The 24163-nt window shown below is 46.8% G+C and overlaps 1 protein-coding gene across 5 annotated transcripts in view; it reads left to right on the top strand.

The window, feature by feature from the left end:
* Positions 1-24163, top strand: part of PLCH1 (phospholipase C eta 1) — a 147191-nt gene that overhangs the window by 62602 nt on the left and 60426 nt on the right. For all 5 annotated transcript variants that reach the window (XM_088669833.1, XM_088669832.1, XM_035133663.3 and 2 more), the window contains 3 exons: positions 10331-10477; positions 14601-14844; positions 18173-18302. In XM_088669833.1, the coding sequence (XP_088525959.1) occupies positions 10331-10477; positions 14601-14844; positions 18173-18302 (521 nt within the window). The remainder of the gene's footprint in view (positions 1-10330; positions 10478-14600; positions 14845-18172; positions 18303-24163) is intronic.

Below are 24163 nucleotides of genomic sequence, written 5' to 3'. Positions count from 1 at the left end.
ACTCTCAGAGTATGATTTAGCTGGATCGTGCCCTTATGAACAGCAGCACACAGTGGCTGCAGCTGGGTGATCAAATCCTGGCTTAATTAACTAAGAAGTGCATGAAGTTTGTTCACTTGCACACAACCCCTTTCCTCCAACTTTGCTCCTTCCTTCATCGAGCAGTAAAACAAACCATGAAGTTATCGTGAACCATAGTTTCCCATTATTTGTGAACAGGGAACCATGGTGAAGCAGGATTTGAATACAATATCTTTCAAAGAGAAGCCTACTGTAAGAAAATGACAGAGGGCCTTCTCAGTAGTGACTCCCACCCTGTGGAATGCCCTCCCACCAGATGTCAAGGAAATAAAAAACTATCTGACTTTTAGAAGACATCAGAAGTTTAGGGAGGTTTTTAATGTTTGATGTGTTTTTGTGTTTTTAATATCCTATTGGAACCGCCCAGAGTGGCTGGGGAGGCCTGGCCAGATGGGCGGGGTATAAGTAATAAATTATATTATTATTATTCTTGTTCTCTAGAGTTGTTTCTTCTCAGCAGAAGGATGTGGCTGCCACTCGGCTCGTGTCAGTGGCCTTCCACTGTCCTTGTGGATGGGCATTTATTTCTGAACCTTTTGTAAGTGAGAAGGAAATGCATCACGAAAAGCAATTTCTTGACTTTGTTTGCTGTTGAAAATGAAGTTTTTATAAGTTAACTCTTTCAGCATGTGGCTGCTGCAGGAGCAGCATGGCCTGGCTTGACTTCCAGCCATTTCAATCTGTTCTGACCCACTTAAGAAGAGCCCTGATGGGTCAGAACAAAGGTCCATCTAGGTCAGCGTCCTGTTTCCCCACAGTGGACAACCAGATGTCTCCAGTTAATCCACAAGCCAGGACTTGAAGGCAATAGTCTCCTCTTGTAGTTGCTCCCCAGCCACTAATATTCCATGGCAATTCCACCATTGCAAACACAGGTTCCATGTTGTCAGTGGTAGACCTGTTCTCCATAGCCATTGGTAGACAAACCTATGGACACATGCACCATAGGTTGTGTACCACTGTGGTTTGGGGAAATGAATCTATTTTATTGTGATGCCTGACAAAGTCTACTGAACCTTTTGTTTATTGTATTCCCTCTGCGATAATGTGCTCCATGCAGTTGTTGCTCTTTGTGTCTTTATTATTTGAACGCTGCTGCTCTTGAAAACTCAAAAAACAATCTTTTTTTTTTTAAAAAAGAGCAGTGCTCTTTCCCAATTCCTCTTTCAGCTGCATTTTCCTGCGTCTAGTGGATTTGACTTCTACCCAGATCCCTTGGGAAAGTATAGCTTTTCTGAGTTCTCTCTCTGTCTTGGTGGGTGGGTGGTCCGGGGTGGGGGGAACGAACATGACCAGAGTGGGTGGTGTCCACATCAATTGCTTTAAAAAATCCAAATCTGTCCACAGGCCTAAATAGGCACGTGGCTGCTGGTCTGAGTCAGTAGTGTGGGGAAATGAATTCATGGTACCCAGAGCACCTCCAGGACCTTGGAGAGCTCCCAGGGCTTCGTTTTGCATTCTTGGGTCTTGCGGGATTGGGGAGATGGGAGTACTGTGAGAGGGCAGTTTATTTATTAAGTGTATTATATTTGTGTATCGCCCTTCATCCAAAGATCTGGTTTGCAGCATAAAAATACAAACTAAGCACACAATGCATAATAAAAACAAGAAGAAAAACAAAGCAAACCAACAATCCCTTATCCCAACCTTCCCCTTTCTCACCCCTCCCCCCACCCCACCTCCCGCTGCTCAAAGATGGAGCCAGAGCAGCCTCATCCTGTGAACCATTCATCTCACAGGATAAAATCCCTGGGTCGTGGGTCAAAACCCCCATTGGGTGGGGGGAGCAAAGGGTTCCACCATTTAGTTAAATATGCATGTTGAATGCTTGGCATATAGCCTCCTATCAGTATGTCTTGAAAAACAACACCTCTCATTTTATTTATTTTCCACACCCAATTCTAGAATTTGCTCAGTCAGACAGGCCTCCTTCTTTGCGCCTGCTTGTCTTGGGAACTGGATCTAGAAACGCCTATAATTTATATAGATATAGATACATTTTAAAAAATCATTTATCATTTGGGGAGTGCTTTGTGGTATAGCAGTTTACACACACACACACACACACACACACACACACACACACACACACACACACACTTTGATGTGCCAATGTGTTTTCAAGGTTGCAGAGAATATGTGTGTTCTGAAGCTACCACCAAAGCCCAAGGAATTCCTGTTTTTGAATTGTTTGCTGCTGTCCTCTGATGCTCTTTGCAGGCTGCAAACCAGGCCCACTTTAATTTTATCACGGTTGCAGGCTTTGCATTATTCAAAGAGAGGCATAAACTGCTTAGAAACAGGCCTCTGGCTCGGAAACTGCCTGCAGAGGGGTCAGTGTCACACAGCCCTGTTATCCGAGCGACTCAGTAATACCAAGGGTCTGTACCAAGGCAATCTCAGGATGTTAAAAGACCTCATTTTACACGGGGATAAATGACAAGCAGGAGGTGGTATTGGCTGCCGCCGCCGCTGCCGCACAGATTAGAGGGCTCTGTGGACATAAGGCCGTGTGTGGGCTACTACTTAGACTCGCGGCTTAGCGGTCCCAGTCCGGCAGCTTTTGATTTGCTCAGCGCCGCACAGCGTCACTTTGGGCTGTGGAATAAATATCATCTGCCTGTTTTGAGAAGCTTCTGAGCAACATCTGGACTCCTCGCTCTCCAATGGCTTCTTCTCTGGCTTCGGAGGTCTACCATGTGGTGGGAAGTGTGGGAACTTCACAAGTTTGCCGCTTGGCCCAAATGGGTTGGTAGCCTCTTTCAGAGTTTCAGATTCAATGTTCTCCCTTTGCAACAGGGAACTGAAAGACCAGCAGGGCGGGTGGCGGGTGGCGGCAGCAGGATGTCACTGTCAGGTGTGATTCCCAAGCTATTTATTTCGACAGATGCTGCTGCTGGCGCTCCGATCTGTTTTTGTTTTTAAAAGATTATTTGAAATGCTTGCGTGATTAGTTCGGGCGTGCTGCTGGGCTGATTCCATTTCAAATAGCAACTACTAATTGTTTGGTATCCCATGCTTTTGCGCGATTTGTTCCTAAATAGCAAGATTCGTCTTTTGTTTTCAGTCTGGCTGTTGTTCAAAACAGCTGTTTTGATTTGCTAAATAAAACGGCTGGCAGCTGAACCTTAATTTACGCTCGCCTGGAGTTGCCACACTGAGTTCAAGGGAATGGACTATAGGTAAGAATATAAAGGATTGTCGCTATGTGGTCTGCTTTTATGTAGTGTTTGTTAGCAACTAAGTCCCTCCTAAACAAAGATCACAGAATCACTACTTGCTTGCTTAAAAGGGGGAATTGTTGAGCTTTGATTTTAGGGGTTCACACAGTTACGGTGTAGTTTAAGGACATTTGTTCTCCATTGTTTAAGAGGGCAGGGCTAGAGCCAAAGGGTGGAAACTGTAGGAATCTAAACAACCAGCTGAATTTCCTAAATTGCCTTGGGAAGCGGTGGGCTATGTTTCCCTGGAAGGGTTGTAGCTCACTGTTAGAGCATCTGTTTTCCATGGAGGAGGTTCATGGCAGCTCCAGGCAGGACAGGAAGAGACCCCTGGCGGAAACCTTGGAGAGCTGCTGCCAGTCAGTGTAGACAATACTCAGCTGGATGTACCAATGGTCTGACTCAGGATAAGGCACCTTCCTATGACCCACAAACTGCCAGGATAGGTCAGTTGGTTGGGGCATGGTGCTGATAACGCCAAGGTTGCAGGTTCGATCCCTGTATGGGACAGCTGCATATTCCTGCATCGCAGGGGGTTGGACTAGATCAGGGATCCCCAAACTGCGGCCCTCCAGATGTTTTGGCCTACAACTCCCATGATCCCTAGCTAACAGGACCAGTGGTCGGGGAAGATGGGAATTGTACTCCAAAACATCTGGAGGGCCAAAGTTTGGGGATGCCTGGACTAGATCCTCAGGATTCCTTCCAACTCTCCAATTCTGTGATTCTTCCATGACGCTAAGCTTTTAAGCAGAGACTGGGTGGTCATCTCTTGGGGTGATGTAGTTGGATCCTGATTTGAGACGGGAGTTGGACTATGTGCTCTCCAGAATCCCTTCTGACTAACTCTAATGCTAAGGTAATGCTGCAGGCCCAAAGGATGGGACCAGATTTCTATGGCCATGGTTTTGTTTGTAGCAGGATGTTCCATTGTCAGGCAATTTTTGATAATGCACTCACAGAATGGAAGTGCAGACTAAAATAGGCTTTTGTTAGGCTTTCAAAAGTTACGGCGATTTGTCTACCTCCAACCTCCATATATCTGCAGGCACAGCCAGATTATAGATTAAAGCCCTGTGTTACTTAGTTGAGTCCTTGTTGAAAAATATAGTTTTCAATGTTTTTGAGCCACCTGTCATTTCCTCTCATTTGCAGAACAGAAAAGCAACAACCGCATTTCTGTATATACTCACGATTCCCCCCCTTGAAAATCTAACAAAAAAAAAAACATTCACACACATATATGAATGATATCACAATATGGTTTTTGTATAAGTGAGTATCATTTTCAGATGCACATACATGTGCATTATATGCCAAATGTTCTGAAATACTTAAATATGAAACGACAGAGCCTGCCTGTTCATGGCTAGTATGTCGATTCCATCATCTAAGGCAGGATGTTTGTACAGGCCAGTATGTATATCTAAAATTGTGTGTTCTTTTCAGTGCCCCTCCCCCTCAAATAAGTGCTGCAGCAAGTTGTCTTTATAATACAGATTTTCAAACTTCGTGTTCCTAATTAGGGTTGCATAATCCAAACAAACATCAAGACAAATCCTGACCTGCCTAATGGGTTTGTTATTTGGTAATACAGTTTAGCACCAAAGAATTTTATATTGTTCTTTTTCTGTGACGAATTCCCATTTGTGATCCCTCCTTCCCCACCTAAAGAGACTCCATTCCTGGACAGACTTTTTCTTCATGTATCATTACAGTATTCTCTTTTGATAACATAACTCAGTGGTTCCCAACAGGTGGTCCGCGGACCCCCAGGGGTCCGCGAGCTATGCCAGAGGGGTCCACAAGATGCTATTAGAATAAAAAATATATTAAATATATTTCGTATGATAACAGATTTTTTTGTTTTGGCCGCTTCCTGCATGAGCAGAGTCCAGCGCAAAACTAGAATTAGATAGAGGCAGTAGTTCTGCTGTATGCCATTAGGTGGCGCTTTACAAACACTACTGTTTTGCAAAGAGGCAGCGCACGCATTCTACTAACGCTCACCTCCCCAAGATGCTTTGCGCGCGTCGGCTTCATTTGTGCGCTACTGCGCAGGTACCCTGTCTTCTCCATTCCCCTCCCTCCTCCCTGGCGTGTGCTGCCTCTTTGCAAAACAGTAGTGTTTGTAAACAAAGCGTTGTTTTTCGCGGAAGCTACAGTTCGCGTAGTTAAAAATGGACCGTTGGTTAAAAAGTGGTTCATCTCATTAAGAACTGAAAATTAAAACTAACTGTATGCTGATGGTGTACTCTGTTGTAACTGTAAAAAACATATAAATATAAAATATAAAAAGACTCTTAATTTGGCTCTCACTTTTTAATTTTAGGATTAGGAATTAATGGGGGTCCTTGTCACAATAACGGCTTGATAAGGGGTCCTCAAGAAAATTTTGTTGGGAACCCCTGACATAACTCATACATTAGGGCAGTCTTTCCCAGCTTGGTGCCTTTCAGATGTTTTGAATTATAAATCCTCTTCAGTCCCAGCCAGTAGTTCAGGAAAGATGGCTGTTGTGATTCACTCTTATACATTAATGGTTAGGGGGAAATTCATTTTCTTGAACAAATTAGTGTCTTATTTTCCTTTCGGAATGTTACCGACCAGGCTTGTCTACAAGTAGGTTTTCTGTTATGGCATGACACAAGTACAATTGTTTGACGAATAAGTTTAACCAGGTCACCTCTGGAAGTTATTATAATGTTTTTGAAGGTTCTGTGAAATATAGAACAATGCTGTAAAATAAGGGCCAGATTTTGTGTAATGCAGGGAATCCGTGAGTCTGACCTCTTAATACCCCTTTCTTCAAAACCACCATGAATGGGAAACAGTGGTGTTGGGGGAAGTTTGGATTAATCCCTTTCCTTTCATGGTTTCCCCAACTGACACCATCTTCCCCTTTATAATACGTAGCTGCTTTTAGCCCTAGTGGCCAATGACTCATCAGTTCCATTGTCAAACAGCTCTCACAGTTGTGAGATTTCAGCTACTGTTCAACAGGTATCTATCTTCCTGTAAGTTCAGCCTCTCAGATGAAGTCCTGTCCTTGCGGACAACAGAGGACATGTCTTTTGCCCTTTTCTATGTGACAGTTCTTCAGGTATTTGAAGAATCTTAACATGTCCCCCTGAGTCTTCTCTTCTTCAGGTTGAGCATTGCCAGTCCCAGTCTTTTCTCATTGGACTTGTTTTCCATGCCACTGACCATCTTAATTGCCCTCCTCTGAATCTGTTCTGATTTATAGAAAGCTCTTTCACATAGCAGATTCTGCACTCAGCTTGTGTAAGACTAACTCTCTGCTCTTGGAGTTTGAATTGCATGAACAGGGTCACATAAGTAGGGAGAAATGGGAGAGAGTTTATGTAGGGGGAAGATTGATACAGAAAAATTCAATCTCATATTGTATGTAACAAAAATGAGTCAAATAAAAAAAATTGGGCTTGATGCATGGCATAACTAATCAATATTATAATAGCAATCAAAAGGACCACTTAAGTTAGAATATGATGATTTCTATTAAAAAATGGGTTTTGTATCATTCTGCCCCAACTACGGGGCACTTTGATATAAAGCGTAAATTGTATGAGAATGGTCATTATTTGCAAAAATTTAATGAAAAAAACATTTTTATTGTGAGAGATCATAATCAGTCTTACAATTTGTTACTTAAAAATCTAAATTACGTATCAAAACTTGTTTCACACGTACCGGTATCATAGACTTTATGGCAGGTTTTCTTAACAAAACATCAAAACATATTAATCTTTCCTCAAACACCTATCCATTAAAAAAAAACCTTTGGAAAAACTTTAAAAAAGTATAAGAACTCACATTAAGTAGTCAAAAAATTGTAATTTAAACTAAATGCTTATAAAAAAGAAGAGAATTACTTAACGTTTAGCTTCTATTGCACATTATATCCACTTAAGTCAATAGAAGAAGTATAAAGAGATGATGTTCGAGATGTGCCCTTTGAGAAATTTGGTTTTGGCAACTGCAAAACAACATCCTTGAAATCAGTGCTTGCCTTATCTTCTACAATGGGGAAGACAAATATACAAGATCCTGGTTTTTCCCCTGAGATATGACACTTGACAATCAGTCATATTATACTTAGAAATGACTTTGGCCACGTAGTAAACAACAGTTTTGTTTTTCTTTTCAAATTTAATGAGTTTAGACATTTCATGCAAACTTGTATATTGGGGCACTATTGTACACTAGCGGGGCACTTTTATACCTATCAATGTGTATCAAAGTGACCCAATGGACATTTTCAAAAAAACTAACAATTATTAATAAAATTACTGAACTTATTTAAAAATCACATGTAATCCTGATTACCGAGTGGAATAACTTACCTTTGGTATTCTTAAATCTTAATTAAATGACATAAAACAGTGTTGGAACACTTCTACATTTCACATAATTTTTTAGTTGGGTGTGCTAAAAACACACCTACTCATGTCAAACGCCAACAGCTAACTGGCGGGCGGCGCGGTCGCAACTGTTATACTCACACATGTATAGACAAATTTTAGTGATGTCGCGACACGAGTAACATTTCTCAATAATGAAATATTGTTGGTGTATCAATGTGCCCCGCTTCCCCCCTACTTATGTTTAAACTTGAACCAAGAACATATATTGTTAAGGAGAAATGAGTATGTTAAAGTTTTGGCATTTGTGTGTGTATGGGGTGGAGGGAGAAGCACCCTAAAATATTTTCTTGACTTGCCATAAAAACAGGTGCTGTTTTTATAAATTGGAATTTAAGTTGCTTAACCTTTATAGAGATTAAAAAATGACATTTTAAAAGATTTGTATCGGCAGAAGTAGAAAAGTACCAGAAACCCTTGGATTTACAGTTATGAGATGGGTCATCTGCAGACTGTCAGTATTGTGTTGGAAGATTTCAAAAGCATGCTGGAAATTTAGGTTTGGAGTACATCTAGAACTGTTATACATCTGGATTTTCCCAGACATGACTGCGATTTCAAAGGCGGAAATGACGTCTGGGGGGAATTTCTGAAATGTGTATTGTATTTGTATTGGATTTGTGGCAAGTCAATTGAAAAATCAGGTTTTTTGGCGTTTTTGTAAAACTTTGGGTTTGTAAAACTTTTGGGTTACTTTTTGAAATATGGCAACCCTAAGTACATCAGTCTAGTACAAGCCTGTTTTAAAACACAAACTTGTGGAATGAACAGGTCATTACCATATTTTTTGCTCCACAAGACACACTTTTTTCTTCCTAAAAAGTAAGAGGAAATGTCTGTGCGTCTTATGGAGCGAATGCATGGTCCCTGGAGCTGAATTGTACAGGGGCGAAAGGCAGATCTTGCTTTTTCTTTTTTTGTTAGAAAGAGCTAAAGGCTAACAAGAGGGGAAGAGAGTGTTGAAAGGAACCCGCTCAGCAGCTGATTGCAAGAGATCGGGGAGGGAGATAAGGAGCTCCCTTCCCTGCTCCGCCCAGGCCCCTTGCCTAGGCTTCAATTGTTGTCAATAATAATAATAATAATAATAATAATAATAATAATAATAATAATATATTATTTATACCCCGCCCATCTGGCCGGGTCTCCCCAGCCACTCTGGGCGGCTTCCAACAGAAAAATAAAACACAATCTATTAAACATTAAAAGCCTCCCTGAACAGGGCTGCCTTCAGATGTCTTCTAAAAGTCTGGTAGTTGTTTTCCTTTTTGACATCTGTTGGGAGGGCGTTCCACAGGGCAGGCGCCACCACCGAGAAGGCCCTCTGCCTAGTTCCCTGCAACTTGGCTTCTCGCAACGAGGGAACCACCAGAAGGCCCTTGGTGCTGGACCTAGGTGTCCGGGCAGAATGATGGAGGTGGAGACGCTCCTTCATGTATACTGGACCGAGGCCATTTAGGGCTTTAAAGGTCCGCACCAACACTTTGAATTGTGCTCGGAAACGTACTGGGAGCCAATGTAGATCTTTCAAGACCGGTGTTATGTGGTCTCGGCGGCCGCTCCCAGTCACCAGTCTAGCTGCCGCATTCTGGATTAGTTGTAGTTTCTGAGTCACCTTCAAAGGTAGCCCCGCATTGCAGTAGTCTAAGCGGGAGATAACTAGAGCATGCACCACTCTGGCTAGACAGTCTGCAGGCAGGTAGGGTCTCAGCCTGTGTACCAGATGGAGCTGATAGACAGCTGCCCTGGACACAGAATTGACCTGCGCCCCCATGGACAGCTGTGAGTCCAAAATGACTCCCAGGCTGCGCACCTGGTCCTTCAGGGGCACAGTTACCCCATTCAGAACCAGGGAATCCTCCACACCTGCCCGCCTCCTGTCCCCCACAAACAGTACTTCTGTCTTGTCAGGATTCAACCTCAATCTGATAGCCGCCATCCATCCTCCAACTGCAGAGGGAGACATGTGACTGGCTGATTAGATTTTCTGTCTGGAAACTGTAGAAATAGATCCCTTTCCTTTCCTAAAGAAGCTGCAGAACTGTGAGTTGAACCCCATAAAAACAGGATTTCCCCCCCTTTGCAAGGTAAGCTGAACAACTTTGAGCTGATCCTCAAAAATGGAGCTTTCCCCCTTTGCAAAAGAAACTTGCTCAGATATTGAATGGGGGGGGGCAAAGGCACCTAGGCCTCTAGGAGTTGGCTGCTATGCCTAGGACAATTCAAGAAAGCTTTTCCCCCCCTTGTTTTCCTCCTCTAAAAACTAGGTGCGTCCTATGGTCAGGTGCGTCTTATGGAGCGAAAAATACGGTATATAAAAAACCCCAGAAGCAAATCAGGATGAATGCAGGACAAATGCTCAATGCTGCTGTTTTGTTGTATAAAAATTATAGTTATAATTTCTTAAATAGGCTTCATTCTAATGTTACAAATGTTTTCAGAGGCTGATTAATCCCCAGCTTTCCTTCGTATCGGATGAAAAATAAAAGGATTATGCAGTATTTATTCTGTTGATAAGTGCTGCAGTAATTACTTAGGCATCAAAGTGCTCTTTCAGCTATTTGTTGTGTTCTCTTTTTCCCTCCTCAGTTGAAAGATGCATGAGTGTAATGCAGTCTGGGACTCAGATGGTTAAACTGAAGAGCGGGGCCAAAGGACTTGTGCGCCTTTTTTACCTCGATGAACACAGGACCTGCATCCGATGGAGGCCATCCAGGAAAAGCGAAAAAGCAAAAAGTGAGTTCTTTCTAAGATGCGTTTTTGTGTGTGCGTCTTTTAGATCTATCCTTAAAGCACAGGTACCTATCCATCACTCCTAGTCCCTTTAATGTAGCCCAAATCCCCTTCCCAGTCTTCTCACATTTAAACCCTGTTCCCGTGGTTAAGTTTAATGCCATATAAAACTTAACTATGCTTAAGATTGGCAGGGGGAGGGATGTGGGTAGGGAAGTGGAGGGTTGTATTTGATCCCAAAGCTCTCTCCTAGTAGTTCAAATACTGGGTACAGTTCTGGGTGCCTCACCTTAAAAAGGATAGTGTACTGACAGCATACGAATCAACATGGCTAACTTGACAACACCCCCCCCCCCCAACCAGAAGCAAATCTCACTGCAGCCAACCCAAGACAACCAACCAAGCCCTAGGATGCCCCCCCAACCTCTTTCACTATCAAGGAAATATAACAAGCAAACCTACCCAAGTGACACTGACACAAAACCCCACACATCTCTTTGGCGATCACTCGTAGCCGAGTAAGATTGTCTTCCATTAAACACGGTTTTAACAATGAGTCCATGACTGTGGAGGCCAATTCTGGATCCACATGTCCTTCTACAGTGGGGGACATTGGTTTCCAGGCAGGAGTTGATCACGGTGTGGATTTGCCAAGCGTGCCTTCCTCTTAGCACGTTTCTCCCTTGCGTCCTGAGATCGAGTTTCTTCAAAGCCCTTGACACCTTTGGTAAAGGCTGTTCTCCAACTGGAGCGCTTACAGGCCAGTGTTTCCCAGTTGTCAGTGTTTATACTACATTTTTTTTAGATTTGCCTTGAGACAGTCTTTAAACCTCTTTTGTTGACCACCAGTATTATGCTTTCCATTTTTAAGTTCGGAATAGAGTAGCTGCTTTGGAAGACGATCATCAGGCATTCGCACAACATGACCAGTCCAACGGTGATCCAGCGAGTGAGCCCACACATACCCTAAGTCAGGCTTCCTCAAACTCATGCCTCCAGGTGTTTTTGGCCTACAACTCCCATGATCCCTAGCTAGTAGGACCAGTGGTCAGGGACGAAGGGAATTGTAGTCTCAAAACATCTGGAGGGCTGAGTTTGAGGAAGCCTGCCCTGTAAGTGATCTGTAGAAAACACAACCTGAAAAAGAGACAATGCACATTATTTTGTAAACAACAACAACAACAATAAGTGTAGATTTGGGAAGCGTTCAAAAAAGGGCAACCAAAATTTACAAGGTGTGACTGCCCTGTGAGGAAAGATTGCTGCGTTTTGGATCTTTTTAGTATAGAAAAACGGCAAGGAAGAGCTGACACAATAGAAGTTTTATAAAATTATGAGTGGCATGGAGAAAGTGGATAGAGAATCCCCCTACCTCCAGGGGCGTACCCAGGATCAAAACTAGGGGGGGGGGCAAGCCATGGTCGTTCAGGGGCGGGGTCAAGGCACGGGAGGGGAGGGGCCACAAAGTGGGAATGTGGGCGGGGCTACAGGGCCAGCGGGCCCGATGACTCTGCGGCGGCAGCTGCAGTCACTAAATGAACCCCCTAAACTCTCACACGAAATTCCCCTGCTCTGAAGCAGGGCCGTCTCTAGGTCCGGGTCCGGTGGCGCGGGGCGCCAGGGCACCAGGCCACCAGGAGCAAAGCTGCGCCCGCTGAGAGGCGCAGCGGAGGCCGCCCCAGGCGCGCCTCTCAGCTGTTCAGTGGCTTCAGGCTGCTTTCCGGAGGCGCGCGGGCCTGGGGCCACCTCCGCCGCGCACAGGGGCGTCGCAACAGGGGGCGGGCAGCACCCCCTGGCCCAGGGCCAGCCCTACGGCCAGGCTAGGTTGCGAAGGGCTCCGGCCCTCCAGGCGGCAGCCGCGCAGTGAGCTGCGCCCGCCGTGCCGGGAAACGGGGCGGGGGCACCAGAGGGATCCGTCACACCACGGTGTCAGGGCGCCAGGTATGCTTAAGACGGCCCTGCTCTGAAAACACCACTCCCATCCATTTATGGCTAGCCACCCCCTGAAAAACCCATTTGGGCCCCGCTTTCCCTCCTCCAGGTCCCCCTGAAGCCTTGCCAGTTCCCACCCTTTATATCTGGGATGGGGAAGGAGCTCAGAGGTCTGCTAGTCCTGGGGGGCCATCCCCCCATGGCCTGGGAGGATACTGGGGACCCCCCAAGCTGAGACCCTCAAAGAAGAAGAAGAAGCTGCCACCGCCGCCTCCCCATCGCAAGGGAGCAAAAGATGGGAAAGGTGGGGTGGCGCAGCGCAGGCGAGCGAGCCCCCCCCAGCTGCGACCCTACGGTGGCGACAGCGGCTCCCCCACCCTCAACGCCCTTCTCTCGGCAGGGGCAGCAAGGGAGCGCGGCTGGGGGGGGGGCGCATTGCAAAGAAGGAAACAGCAGCCAATGCCCAGAGAGGGCAATGCACGCAGGGGGAGCAGAGAGCTGTGCCGCCCCCCCACCCCCGGCAATAGGAAAGGAGCTGCCTGGGGGTGGGCGAGGAAGGGTCACTGCCGCTGGGCTACTCCTGCCGCCGGCAATCCGGCGCAAACGCCCCCCCACAGCTTCCTTGCAGCAGCCATGACCACCGCCTTCGGGCACCGCCCCCCACTCCTCCTTTGCGGGCTTCTGTCCGCCGAGGCTGAACTGGCTCCTGTCGGTGCACTTCCTCTCCCGGCCCAGGAGGAGTCTCAGTAGCAATTCCTAACTCAGGGGGGGGGGTAGGGGGGGTGCGGAGGGGGGAAGGGGGCGATTCCCAGCCCGCGGCACCGACGATCGCAGTGCAGTCTACTGGGAGGCAGAGCGCAGCAGCGGCTGCAACCAATGCAGGGAGCCGCGTCTCCTTCACTTGCCAGCCCAGGAGAGCTCTTAGGCAGGATAGGTTGCCGCCCGGCAGGGCTTTCCATTGGGAGGCGCGAAGGCTTTAGTGGGCGGGAATTGGTGCAAATGTAGGCAGGGCGGGCTGAGAGGAGGAGCCGCCGCCGAGGAGCCACGGCACCAGCAGCGTTTCCTCCCCCCTCCCCTCCCGTGTCAACAAGCGGGGCGCCTGCGCAGGGTATTTGCTTCCCAAGTCGGGCCCATTGTTTGGTCTTCTAGGGGGGCAGCAGCACCCCCCTGCCCCCATGCTGGGTACACCCATGCCTACCTCTCTTACAATGCTAGAAGTGGTGGACATCCAATGAAGCAGAATATTGGGGGATTCAGGACAGACAAGAGAAAGTACTTCATGAAGAACATCGTTCAAATATGGAACTCACTCTAACAGGGGCAGTGATAGCTACCAACTTTAGTTGGCCTTAAAAGAGGATCGGACACATTTATGCAGTGGCGGAGCTACCTGCTCTGGCACCGGATGCGGCATACATTGGGGGGGCATGGCTGGCACGCATCCCAGGGGTGTGGCAAACGTCCCAGGGATGTGCGGCAAGCGCCCTGGGGGCACGGGGGCGGCCATGATGTCACCCCCTGGATGGCACCTGGGGCAGACTAATCCCCCCGCCCCCACCTTCATCCGCCAGTGCATTTGTGGAGGGGCTATTGTGAACTAGATGGGCCATTATTTAGCCTGATTCAGCAGGCTTTTCTTAGGTTCTTATGGTTAAGGAATTAGGAGCTTGGTATGTACACTGGTTTACAGTGTAAAATGTATCCAGTATCTTTACCTGTAGTAGCTTAAGCAATACACAACCCCTCCCTCCCTCCCTCCCTCCCTCCCTCCCTCCCTCCCTCCCTCCCTCCCTCCCTCCCTCCCTCCCTTCCTTCCTTCCTTCCTTCCTTCCTTCCTTCCTTCCTTCCTTCCGAGTTCCTGTTTTGTGCCTCCCCATCACTTAACAAGAGCACCCCTGATACCCCCCAGACATTTTGGACTCCATCTCTCATCAGCCTCAACTGACATTGCCAGTACTGAGGGATCTGGAGGGCATCAGCTTGGGGAAGAGTGACTTACATCTTCAGAGGGATGCAGCCTTGCACAATATCTATCAAGGAGCCTTCTATAAAGCCACCCAAAACCTCCTCTTTAATCATTTTTGGCCTAGCTCATTAAGGTAGAAGGCGAAATTGCAAGGAGCAATATGGAAACTTGAAGCATCTGAGCCCTTTCACTTTTCGGGTTTCCCCCTGTTTTATTTTGCTTTTACAGTCATAATTGATTCCATCTACAAAGTGACTGAAGGACGGCAGTCGGAAATATTCCATCGCCATGCTGAAGGCAACTTTGACCCGAGCTGCTGCTTCACCATTTACCACGGCAACCATATGGAGTCACTGGATCTGATCACCTCCAACCCAGAGGAAGCTCGCACCTGGATCACCGGCTTGAAGTACCTGATGGCTGGGATCAGCGATGAGGACTCTCTTGCCAAGCGACAGAGAACACACGATCAATATCCTTTGGGGAAGCTAGATTCTGGCTCTCTATCTGGGGATTCTGGTTGGTGGAGAACCTGTGGGCCTCCAAACATGATTGGATGGCAGCTTCCATTGGCCACAACTAGCTTGGCTGATGTTCAAGAATGATGGGAGTTGTCATCCAGGAACACCTGGAGAGCCACAGTCTCTCCATCTCTAGCATCATGACATGCTTTGAGGTACAAGGTGTGCCCTAGATTTAATCTCTGGTCATATTTTGTAAAAGGCTTTAGTTTAGATTGCCAAGATTTGCTTTTTTTCTTGCTATTTTTGATTAATATCTTAGATACCACCCTGTGGGGTGATATTCCCCACTTTCCCCTTTTCTGGAAGGTAATCAGGATTAACAGAGGTAGAGTTGTACATACACTGTGGTTGTACAACTTTGTCTCTGTTAATTCTGATTAAATAATAATAATAATAAACCTGGTGAGCTGCTGAGTCCTTCTCAAGGTCCTCTTTGGCAGCAATGCCCTGGGATTTTAGTTGCACCCTCAATAGGTAGTGTGAGGCATCTGCATTTGGTGGCAGAATTAAATACCTTTGCAGGTAGGCAAAATTTGTTACTATACTAGTACAATATTGCATTTTAGCTTTTCCTGCATGCAAGCATCCCTGGACTGTGGCCACTTTTAGAAAGAAAGAAACGTTAAAGTTCAAGCCAGGACTATGTTAGCTGGACTGCAGATGGTTCAGTTTTGCTCAGAGACAAAGCAGAGAGGGAAAATGGAAGGTGAAAAATAAAAATAAAACTAGGTGGGAGGCGTTTCCCTATAATCAATCACTCAATCAGTCTTTCATGTCACTGTATGCTAAAGACAAAACAAGGGCGGAAGACACTGCAAAACTGGAGTAAATTCGGGGAGGGGTGGTTGGTGGTGGGAAACTCCACTTGAAGATTTACTTTCTCCAGAGTATTAAACTAGCTGGAAATGAAACAAATTATTCTCCAGCAAAGATACGGGATGGTGGCTCCCATTTCGTTCAACCCAGGTTGCCCGAGCAAACTGTGAAAGTCGGGGGACGCTTTCTTAGACCTAATAATTCCCATCTCCAAATTTCAGCTCCAACTGTCGGAAGACAGAGGAGCGCTTGCCAGCCTTTTGTGGCAAATTACAAGCTCCATAAACTCTTTCCGAACTTTCTATATTTATCCCTGACTTTTGGAGGCCCTGCACGCTGCTGCCGTGTGTTTGGTTGTGCTGAAATGCGACTTCAAGCCTTGTTTGCATTATCGGTCTTGGCAGCTGGGGAGGCGGCAGGGAGAAATGACCCCTGTAACAGCTCCAGCTGGAGTGGGAAGAGAACAGAAGCCACCAGGGAATGTGGATTCGAAAGGGGGGGGGATGCATCAGTTGGGGGGGAAGGCATAGGGAGAAAGTGAGCAATAGGGGAAAGGTTCCATGAAATTGGCTGGTTGGCCAAGAGACTATTGCAGAGCTGGAGAATGTAGACAAAAGAACAACTGAAACGGCAATCTTCCACATACCTATGACGGAGGAAGCTCCGTTGAAGTTAGCGGGGCTCACTGCCAAGTAGACATACAGCAGTCAAGGGAAGTATCTGGAAATGGGGAAGGGCTGCAGCTTGGTGGTAGAGCCTCTGGTTTTCATGCAGAAGGTCTCAGGTTCAATTCTCAACATCTGCAGGCAGGGCTGGAGGAGATCCCCATCTGAGACCCTGGAGAGAAGATGCCCCGTTAGTGGAGACAACACTGAACTAGATAGATACAGTACTAGATAGACTGAACTAGATAGGGATGTGGGTCTTGCTGTGGTCAAAACCACTGCGCATCTTGGGCTTGCCGATCAGAAGGTCAGTGGTTCAAATCCCCATGACGGGGTGAGCTCCCATTGCTCACCAACATAGCAGTTTGAAAGCACAAAGTGCAAGTAGATAAATAGGTGCTGCTCCGGCGGGGAGGTAAACAGCATTTCCGCGTGCTCTGGTTTCCGTCACGGTGTCCTGTTGTGCCAGAAGCGGATTAGTTATGCTGGCCACATGACCTGGAAAGCTGTCTGTGGACAAACGCCAGCTCTCTTGGCCTGAAAGCGAGATGAGTGCTGCAACCTCATAGTTGCCTTTGACAGGACTTAACTGTCCAGGGGTCCTTTACCCCCCCTTTTTTAGATAGACCAATGATATACAGTAGCATTCTGTGTTCCTGTCATCACTGCGAGGCACATCTAAAGAGCTTGCAGCTTTTTGAGTTCAGGAAAAAGGACAATGTCATATGGGGGAACATGGTAAAAGAGTGCAAGAATGAATTAAACGGAATTTTCCAACGCCACTTATTCACACATTGCTTAGGACTTGGGGCTATCCAGCTGAGTTGATTTGGGGTAGGTTTGGAACTGGCAAAAGGAAGTATGTTTGCTCTCACACTACACAATTGGTTTGTGTAACTGATTAGCTCAATATGTGAGAATAGCCACTAGTTCAAATACTTTAAAAAAAATACATTTATGGATGTTCGCTACAGCAAAACAGAGTCTCTCTGGTTTAGAGGCAGTGCTCTCTGAATACTGGAGGAAGAGGAGGCATTGTGCACTAGCTTACTCTACTCATTCCCATCAGAATGAACCAATGGTAGGGAGTGTTAACTAGGATGTATTGAAACCAGCCCACTTCAAGCTATGGGCTTGGCTCATTTCAGCAAATCCAATATAAGGCTAACCACAGTTCCTGGTTTAAAGAGAACAAAGAACTGTGATAAGTCGAAAAAAATGCATATAAGTGCTGGACCGGGGGGGGGGGGGGGGAACACAAGCCAGAGGCTCATGTATGCAATGCTAAACTCTAGGGCCTGTTCAGTCGTAGCCCCACATCTATGGGATGTCTGCCCTCAGGAAGAAGGTGTGGCCTAGTTGCAGGTGAATTGAAAATGAAGTCTAGAAGCATTATTATTTTAATCCATTTTTTTCATTGTTGCATCTTGGTTAAATTTTAATTGTTTGTTTTAAGGAGTGTACTGTGGATTTATATTGCCATGTACACGACCTTGTGAGAGCAACTGCCCTGAAAGCTGAGTGTGTGTGTGTGTGTGTGTGTGTGTGTGTATTTATATGTATTTGTATATATATGCATGGAGAGGTGGAAACATTTGCAGTGTGTGTGCGCTGTCCCTTGTGGGGAAAATATCATGTGTGAACTGTTTCTCGTTGCCACACCCCCAAATAGTTTGTCAGCCTGTGCCTGATTTATATGACTCACCTCTTTCCTTTTGCATTCTTCAATAATTCAAAAACAAAGCCAGGAACATTTTGGTACAAGCCGTTTACCCTTTCCTTAATTCATCTGCACTTGGGTGAAGCAGACCTTTCAGGAAGCAGACAAGAATGGCGATGGCTTGCTGAATATTGAAGAGATTCACCAGTTGATGCATAAACTGAACGTCAACCTGCCCCGGAGGAAAGTAAGACAAATGTTTCAGGTGAGCATCTTTCCTTGCCCTCCCGGGGGCTTAAGTGTTAGTCTCGTGTAATAATAATAATAATAATAATAATAATAATAATAATAATAATAATAATAATTTATTATTTATACCCCGCCCATCTGGCCGGGTCTCCCCAGCCACTCTGGGCGGCTTCCAACGGAAAAATAAAACACAATAAACTATTAAACATTAAAAGCCTCCCTGAACAGGGCTGCCTTCAGATGTCTCCTAAAAGTCTGGTAGTTGTTTTCCTTTTTGACATCTGTTGGGAGGGCGTTCCACAGGGCAGGCGCCACCACCGAGAAGGCCCTCTGCCTAGTTCCCTGCAACTTGGCTTCTCGCAACAAGGGAACTGCCAGAAGGCCCTCGGTGCTGGACCTCAGTGTCCGGGCAGAATGATGGAGGTGGAGATGCTCCTTCAGGTATACTGGACCATTTAGGGCTTTAAAGGTCAGCACCAACACTTTGAATTGTGCTCGGAAACATACTGGGAGCCAATGTAGATCTTTCAAGACTGGTGTTATGTGGTCCCGGCGTCCACTCCCAGTCACCAGTCTAGCTGATGCATTCTGGATTAGTTGTAGTTTCCGAGTCACCTTCAAAGGTAGCCCCACGTAGAGTGCATTGCAGTAGTCCAAGCGGGAGATAACGAGCATGCACCACTCTGGCTAGACAGTCTGCAGGCAGGTAGGGTCTCAGCCTCCGTACCAGATGGAGCTGATAAACAGCTGCCCTGGACACAGAATTGACCTGCGCCTCCATGGACAGCTGTGAGTCCAAAATGACTCCCAGGCTGCGCACCTGGTCTTTCAGGGGCACAGTTACCCCGTTCAGAACCAGGGAATCCTCCACACCTGCCCGCCTCCTGTCCCCCACGAACAGTACTTCTGTCTTGTAAGGAGAGAATCCCGAGGGCATCGACGAAGATTAATGGGCAGGCTGTGGGATGCCATTAATTGAAGAGAAGATGGGGACAAGCTAATCATTGTGGCCATGTCAGCATCTGGACTCTTGCTGGACTGCTGACATCTGGCAGCAGGCCTCTCTCAAGGAATTATAACATTTAGTTAATTGCAGGCTGGATGCTGAAATCTGCTTTGTGTTGATGCCAGTAATTGATCGCTCTTAGACCCAGTTGCTTTGAGTGTCCTCTGTATTTAGCTGCACTATTGTGCTGTGAGTTTCCTTGAACACAGCAGCGCTACGTATTTCCTTTCTCATTCTGCACCCATAACTTAGCAGCTCCCTAGTATTAGAGCCATTGCGGTGTAGCAGTTAGTGTTGGACTTTGGGAGGTCTGGATTCTAATCCCCCTTAACTAAGAATCTCGCCTTGGCCCAGTTACTCTTTATCTCTCAGTCTGAGCTACCTCCCAGGGTTGTTTTGAGGATACAACTGCATGGGACGCGGGTGGCGCTGTGGTCTAAACCACTGAGCCTCTTGGACTTGCCAATTGGAAGGTCAGCAGTTTGAATCCCCATGACTTAGTGAGCTCCTGTTGCTCTGTCCCAGCTCCTGCCAACCTAGCAGTTCAAAAGCACACCAGTGCAAGTAGATAAATATGTACCACTGTGGTGGGAAGCGTTTCCATGCGCTCTGGTTTCCGTCACGGTGTTCTGTTGCACTAGAAGCGGTTTAGTCATGCTGGCCACATGACCCGGAAAGCTGTCTGTGGACAAACGCCGGCTCCCTCGGCCTGAAGCAAGATGAGTGCTGCACTCCCTAGTCGCCTTTGACTGGACCTAACTGTCTAGGGGTCCTTTACCTTTTCCCAACAAGGAGGAGAAGAACCATGTATCTCCTTAGGTGGGGCATAAATGTAAGGATGTACAGACAAGCAAATACTAACTTTAATGGGATGCAGCAGCATTTATTAAATATGTTTTGAAACTCCCACTGTGTATTGAGATGACTGCTCCTTCTCAGGAGCAGGGGAGATAGGCAACGGAAGTGGGTTTTAAAAGTTGGAGTTCTACAAGGAGGGTGGCTCCTCCAGAGAGCTGGGTCATGGCTGGGCGATTGTCCCAGGACTGGCAGGGGTATGGCTGTCTTGGCGGCAGCAGCACAACCTGCCTTTTACTCTGAGGAGGTTCAAGGAGCGGGTGAACAAATTCTTTGCTTGCTTGCCCTGTGTCTTTCTCAGGTAAAGGAGCTCAGCAGCGGCTACCTTGCCCACACCCAAATGTTTCTCACTCTTTAATTTGATGTGTAGGGGAAATCTGTAATGATGGTGGATTTGGACTGTGGTTTTTGACGCTGCTGCCGGGTCTTTATTTCCTGCAAGAACTGTGTGCTGTTCATCTTCAAATAAACTCAAATGCACAAGCACCAGTTCATGCCTAGGGGCTTTGACTGTTTGGGACAAGTGCTCTGTTGCATGGAACCCGTACATGGGATCAGATGCCTGCCTGTTTGAATTCCTCCGCGGAAGGCTGTGCCCTCCTCAATGGTTGTTACACCTGTGTGGTGGGAGCAGCACTAAAAGTGTGCCTGCCCTGCCCCCACTCCATCAACATTACAAATATGCCCTACACATGAGTATTGTTTGAATGGGGCTAATAATGAGGAACCCTTTTCCACTCTCCCTTCTGGAATGGCTTTCAGCCAGCTGCCTGAAACTTAGCAGGGAAAGCCAAAAACTTCCTTCATTGAAAGCTCGTTACTCCGGGGACTTAACTACACAAAAGGAAGAGTATACTTGGGAAGAACTGCTGTGAAATGTTTTGTAAATCCCAAGCAAATCCTCTTAAGCTGATGCTGAAAGTTGTTTTTTTTTTTAAATAAAAATAAAAAAGCCATAATAGCATGTAGTAAGTTATCCACCTTTCTTCCCTCAGGACAGACTCAAAAACAGCAATCAAAAGTAGAGTTAGTGTTTGGATATTTCTCCCCCTGAGTCCTCTGTTGTTGTAGGCTTTTAATGTTGTTGAATAGCATTTTGGCAGCAGAAATGAAACAATCTGAGGCCGTGGAATTCCACTCACCCCCAACCCCCCAGCCTCCTGCAACTTGGTGTAAAATTCAGAGGCAGCACTGTGCTGATTTTCATTCAAAGCCTCACATTTAAGCCTCATATTTAAGGCTGCTATACATTTTCTTGGGTGTAAGTTCCATTCAGCTCAGTGGAGCTGGAGATCAATGTATTTGAAGACGTTACCTTTGTAAAATTATTTTAATTTGTAACATTTCTCTCCTACCTTTCCTTTCAAGAAGCTCAAGGTCGTGTCAGCAATTTCCCCCTTTTCTCTGCTCAACAGCTCTGTGAAGGTGGCCGGGCTTAAGAGATAGCGACTGGCCCAAGATCACCCTGTGAGCTTTGTGGCTTATTTGGAGTTTGAACCCGAGTCTCCCTCCAAATAGTCCAATGCTCTAACCACTGTACCATGCTGAATTTTTTTGCGTGGGATTTAGCAGTGGACATTTTGAATGCTGATCAGTGTCACTTTTGTAGTTACCTCCCACTTGGACTACTGCAACAAGCTCTACGTGGGGCTACCTTTGAAAGTGACCTGGAAACTACAACTAATCCAGAATGTGGCAGCTAGACTGGTGACTGGGAGCGGCCGCCGAGACCATATAACACTGGTCTTGAAAGACCTACATTGGCTCCCAGTACGTTTCTGAGCACAATTCAAAGTGTTGGTGCTGACCTTCAAAGCCCTAAACGGCCTCGGCCCAGTATACCTGAAGGAGCGTCTCCACCCCCACTGTTCAGCCCGGACACTGAGGTCCAGCGCCAAGGGCCTGGTGGTTCCCTCACTGCAAGAAGTGAGGTTACAGGGAACCAGGCAGAGGGCCTTCTTGGTTGTGGCACCCGCCCTGTGGAACGCCCTCCCACCAGATATCAAGGAAATAAACAACTATCTGACTTATAGAAGACATCTGAAGGCAGCTCTGTTTAGGGAAGTTTTTAATGTTTAATCTACTATTTATTTACACACTATGTACAGACATAAGCATAATGGTGTCCGTTCTCTCCAGCTCCAAGAGAACAACAGGCACAAGTAAAAGTGAAAGTACATTACAAAGTACATACCGTGGTGCCTCAATTTACGAATTTAATCCGTTCCGAAGGCACCTTCGTAAGTCGAAAAATTCGTAACTCGAAAAACGCCATTGGAATGCATTGAAAACTCGTAAAATTCGTAAGTCGAAGCAACCCTATCTAAAAATTCGTAAGTCGAAAAATCCCTATCTAAAGCCACTGCGGTTTTTTTCCGGATGTCGAGACATTTGTAAGCGTGCGGTCATTACCCCCATTTGTAAGTCGAAAAATTCGGTTGTCGAGTCGTTCGTAAGTCGAGGTACCACTGTACAGCGGAAGAGATAAGACTGTCTTCTGTTTCCCACACTCTTCTCAGACAGGCATGTGATTTAGAGCCAGTGTGGTGTAGTGGTTAAGAGCGGTGGACTCGTACTCTGGGGAACCGGGTTCGTGTCTTTGCTCCTTCATATGCAGCTACTGGGTGACCTTGGGCTAGTCACACTTCTCTGAAGTCTTAGCCTCACTCACCTCACAGAGTGTTTGTTGTGGTGGAGGATGGGAAAGGAGAATGTTAGCCGCTTTGAGACTCCTTTGGGTAGTGATAAAGCAGGATAACAAATCCAAACACCAATCACAAATGCAGCATCGGAGGAGTGAAACTGCTAACTTTATCATGTTTTTAATATTCTGTTGGGAGCCACCCAGAGTGGCTGGGGAAACATAGCCAGATGGGTGGGGTATAAATTACTGCTGCTGCTGCTGCTGCTACTACTACTATATTCAAATGCAGCCAACTCTATCCTGTTTTCTGGGAGATTGGGATCGGGGTGAAGGAAGGCGTTGTAACACCCGGGGCGGGCGTCGCTATGTGGGGCGCATGTGCGGTGTCACTACGTACGACACATGCACCGTATGTAGTGACACCGCACACGCGCTGTTTGCTGCCGGCGCTGCTCCAGCGCCGTACGGACGGTGCCGGGATCCTCTGCTTGTGGCTGCAGCCGCAAACGGAAGAGCCTCCATTTGCGGCTGTAGCGGCGATGGAGGGGTCTGGGCACCATCTGTATGGTGCTGGAGCGGTGCTGGCGGTAAACTGCTATACAGCACTGTGTGGCGTCACTACGTACAGTGCATGCATGTGATGCTGCACATGCGCTGTACTTAGCGGTTTGCTGCCGGCGCCGGGATCCTCTGCTCGCGGCTGCAGCCGCGAACGGAGGATCCTCCACATGCGGCTGCAGCAGCACAATGGCTGCTCGCGCCGCTGCGAGCCCCCGCGGGATGACTTCTTGTAACCCCCGCAGACATGGAACCTGGAGCGTACCGCCCCCCATGCCCTCCCGTTGCGATGCCATTGATCGGGATTCCTTACAGTTCAGCTTTTAATCCTTTTTAAAAATCTCCTTCACTTGTCTGTCACTGTGTCTGTCACAGCCCATTTTCTGCTACCTTGGCCTTCCTTCTGGCTCTCGCTCTGGACCCCACTTCTGGCATCTCTCCCAGCTCCTGACTCACGTATTTGTCCTCCACTGCTGCCTAGCTCTGGTGACTCAGGCTGCTGCTATGTCAACACGGCATGCATTTAGGTTGACACATGCAGCAGAGGCAATTGAATATCCCTCCTGGCTTGGTGTGTGTTGTTGGCATACAGAAATGCTGCTGAATGACAATCACAGAAATGGCTTGGATTTGGGATTGGTTGATGGATCGGGCTGGTTCACACCAAACCATAGCTGATTCCAAACCATGGTTTAACCATGAATGGCTTCCTTCTCCTCTTCTGTGCATGACACAACTAAGCCTTAGTATAGCGTTTCGCTTGAAACAAGTCACAAACTGTAAGTCAGGAGGTTATTTCTGGATTACTGCTCAT

Source organism: Zootoca vivipara, chromosome 5, assembly GCF_965207765.1.
Source record: "Zootoca vivipara chromosome 5, rZooViv2.hap1.1, whole genome shotgun sequence".
Classification (NCBI taxonomy): domain Eukaryota; kingdom Metazoa; phylum Chordata; class Lepidosauria; order Squamata; family Lacertidae; genus Zootoca; species Zootoca vivipara.
Note: the sequence above shows the minus strand (reverse complement) of the source record. Positions and strands in the feature narration are given on the sequence as shown.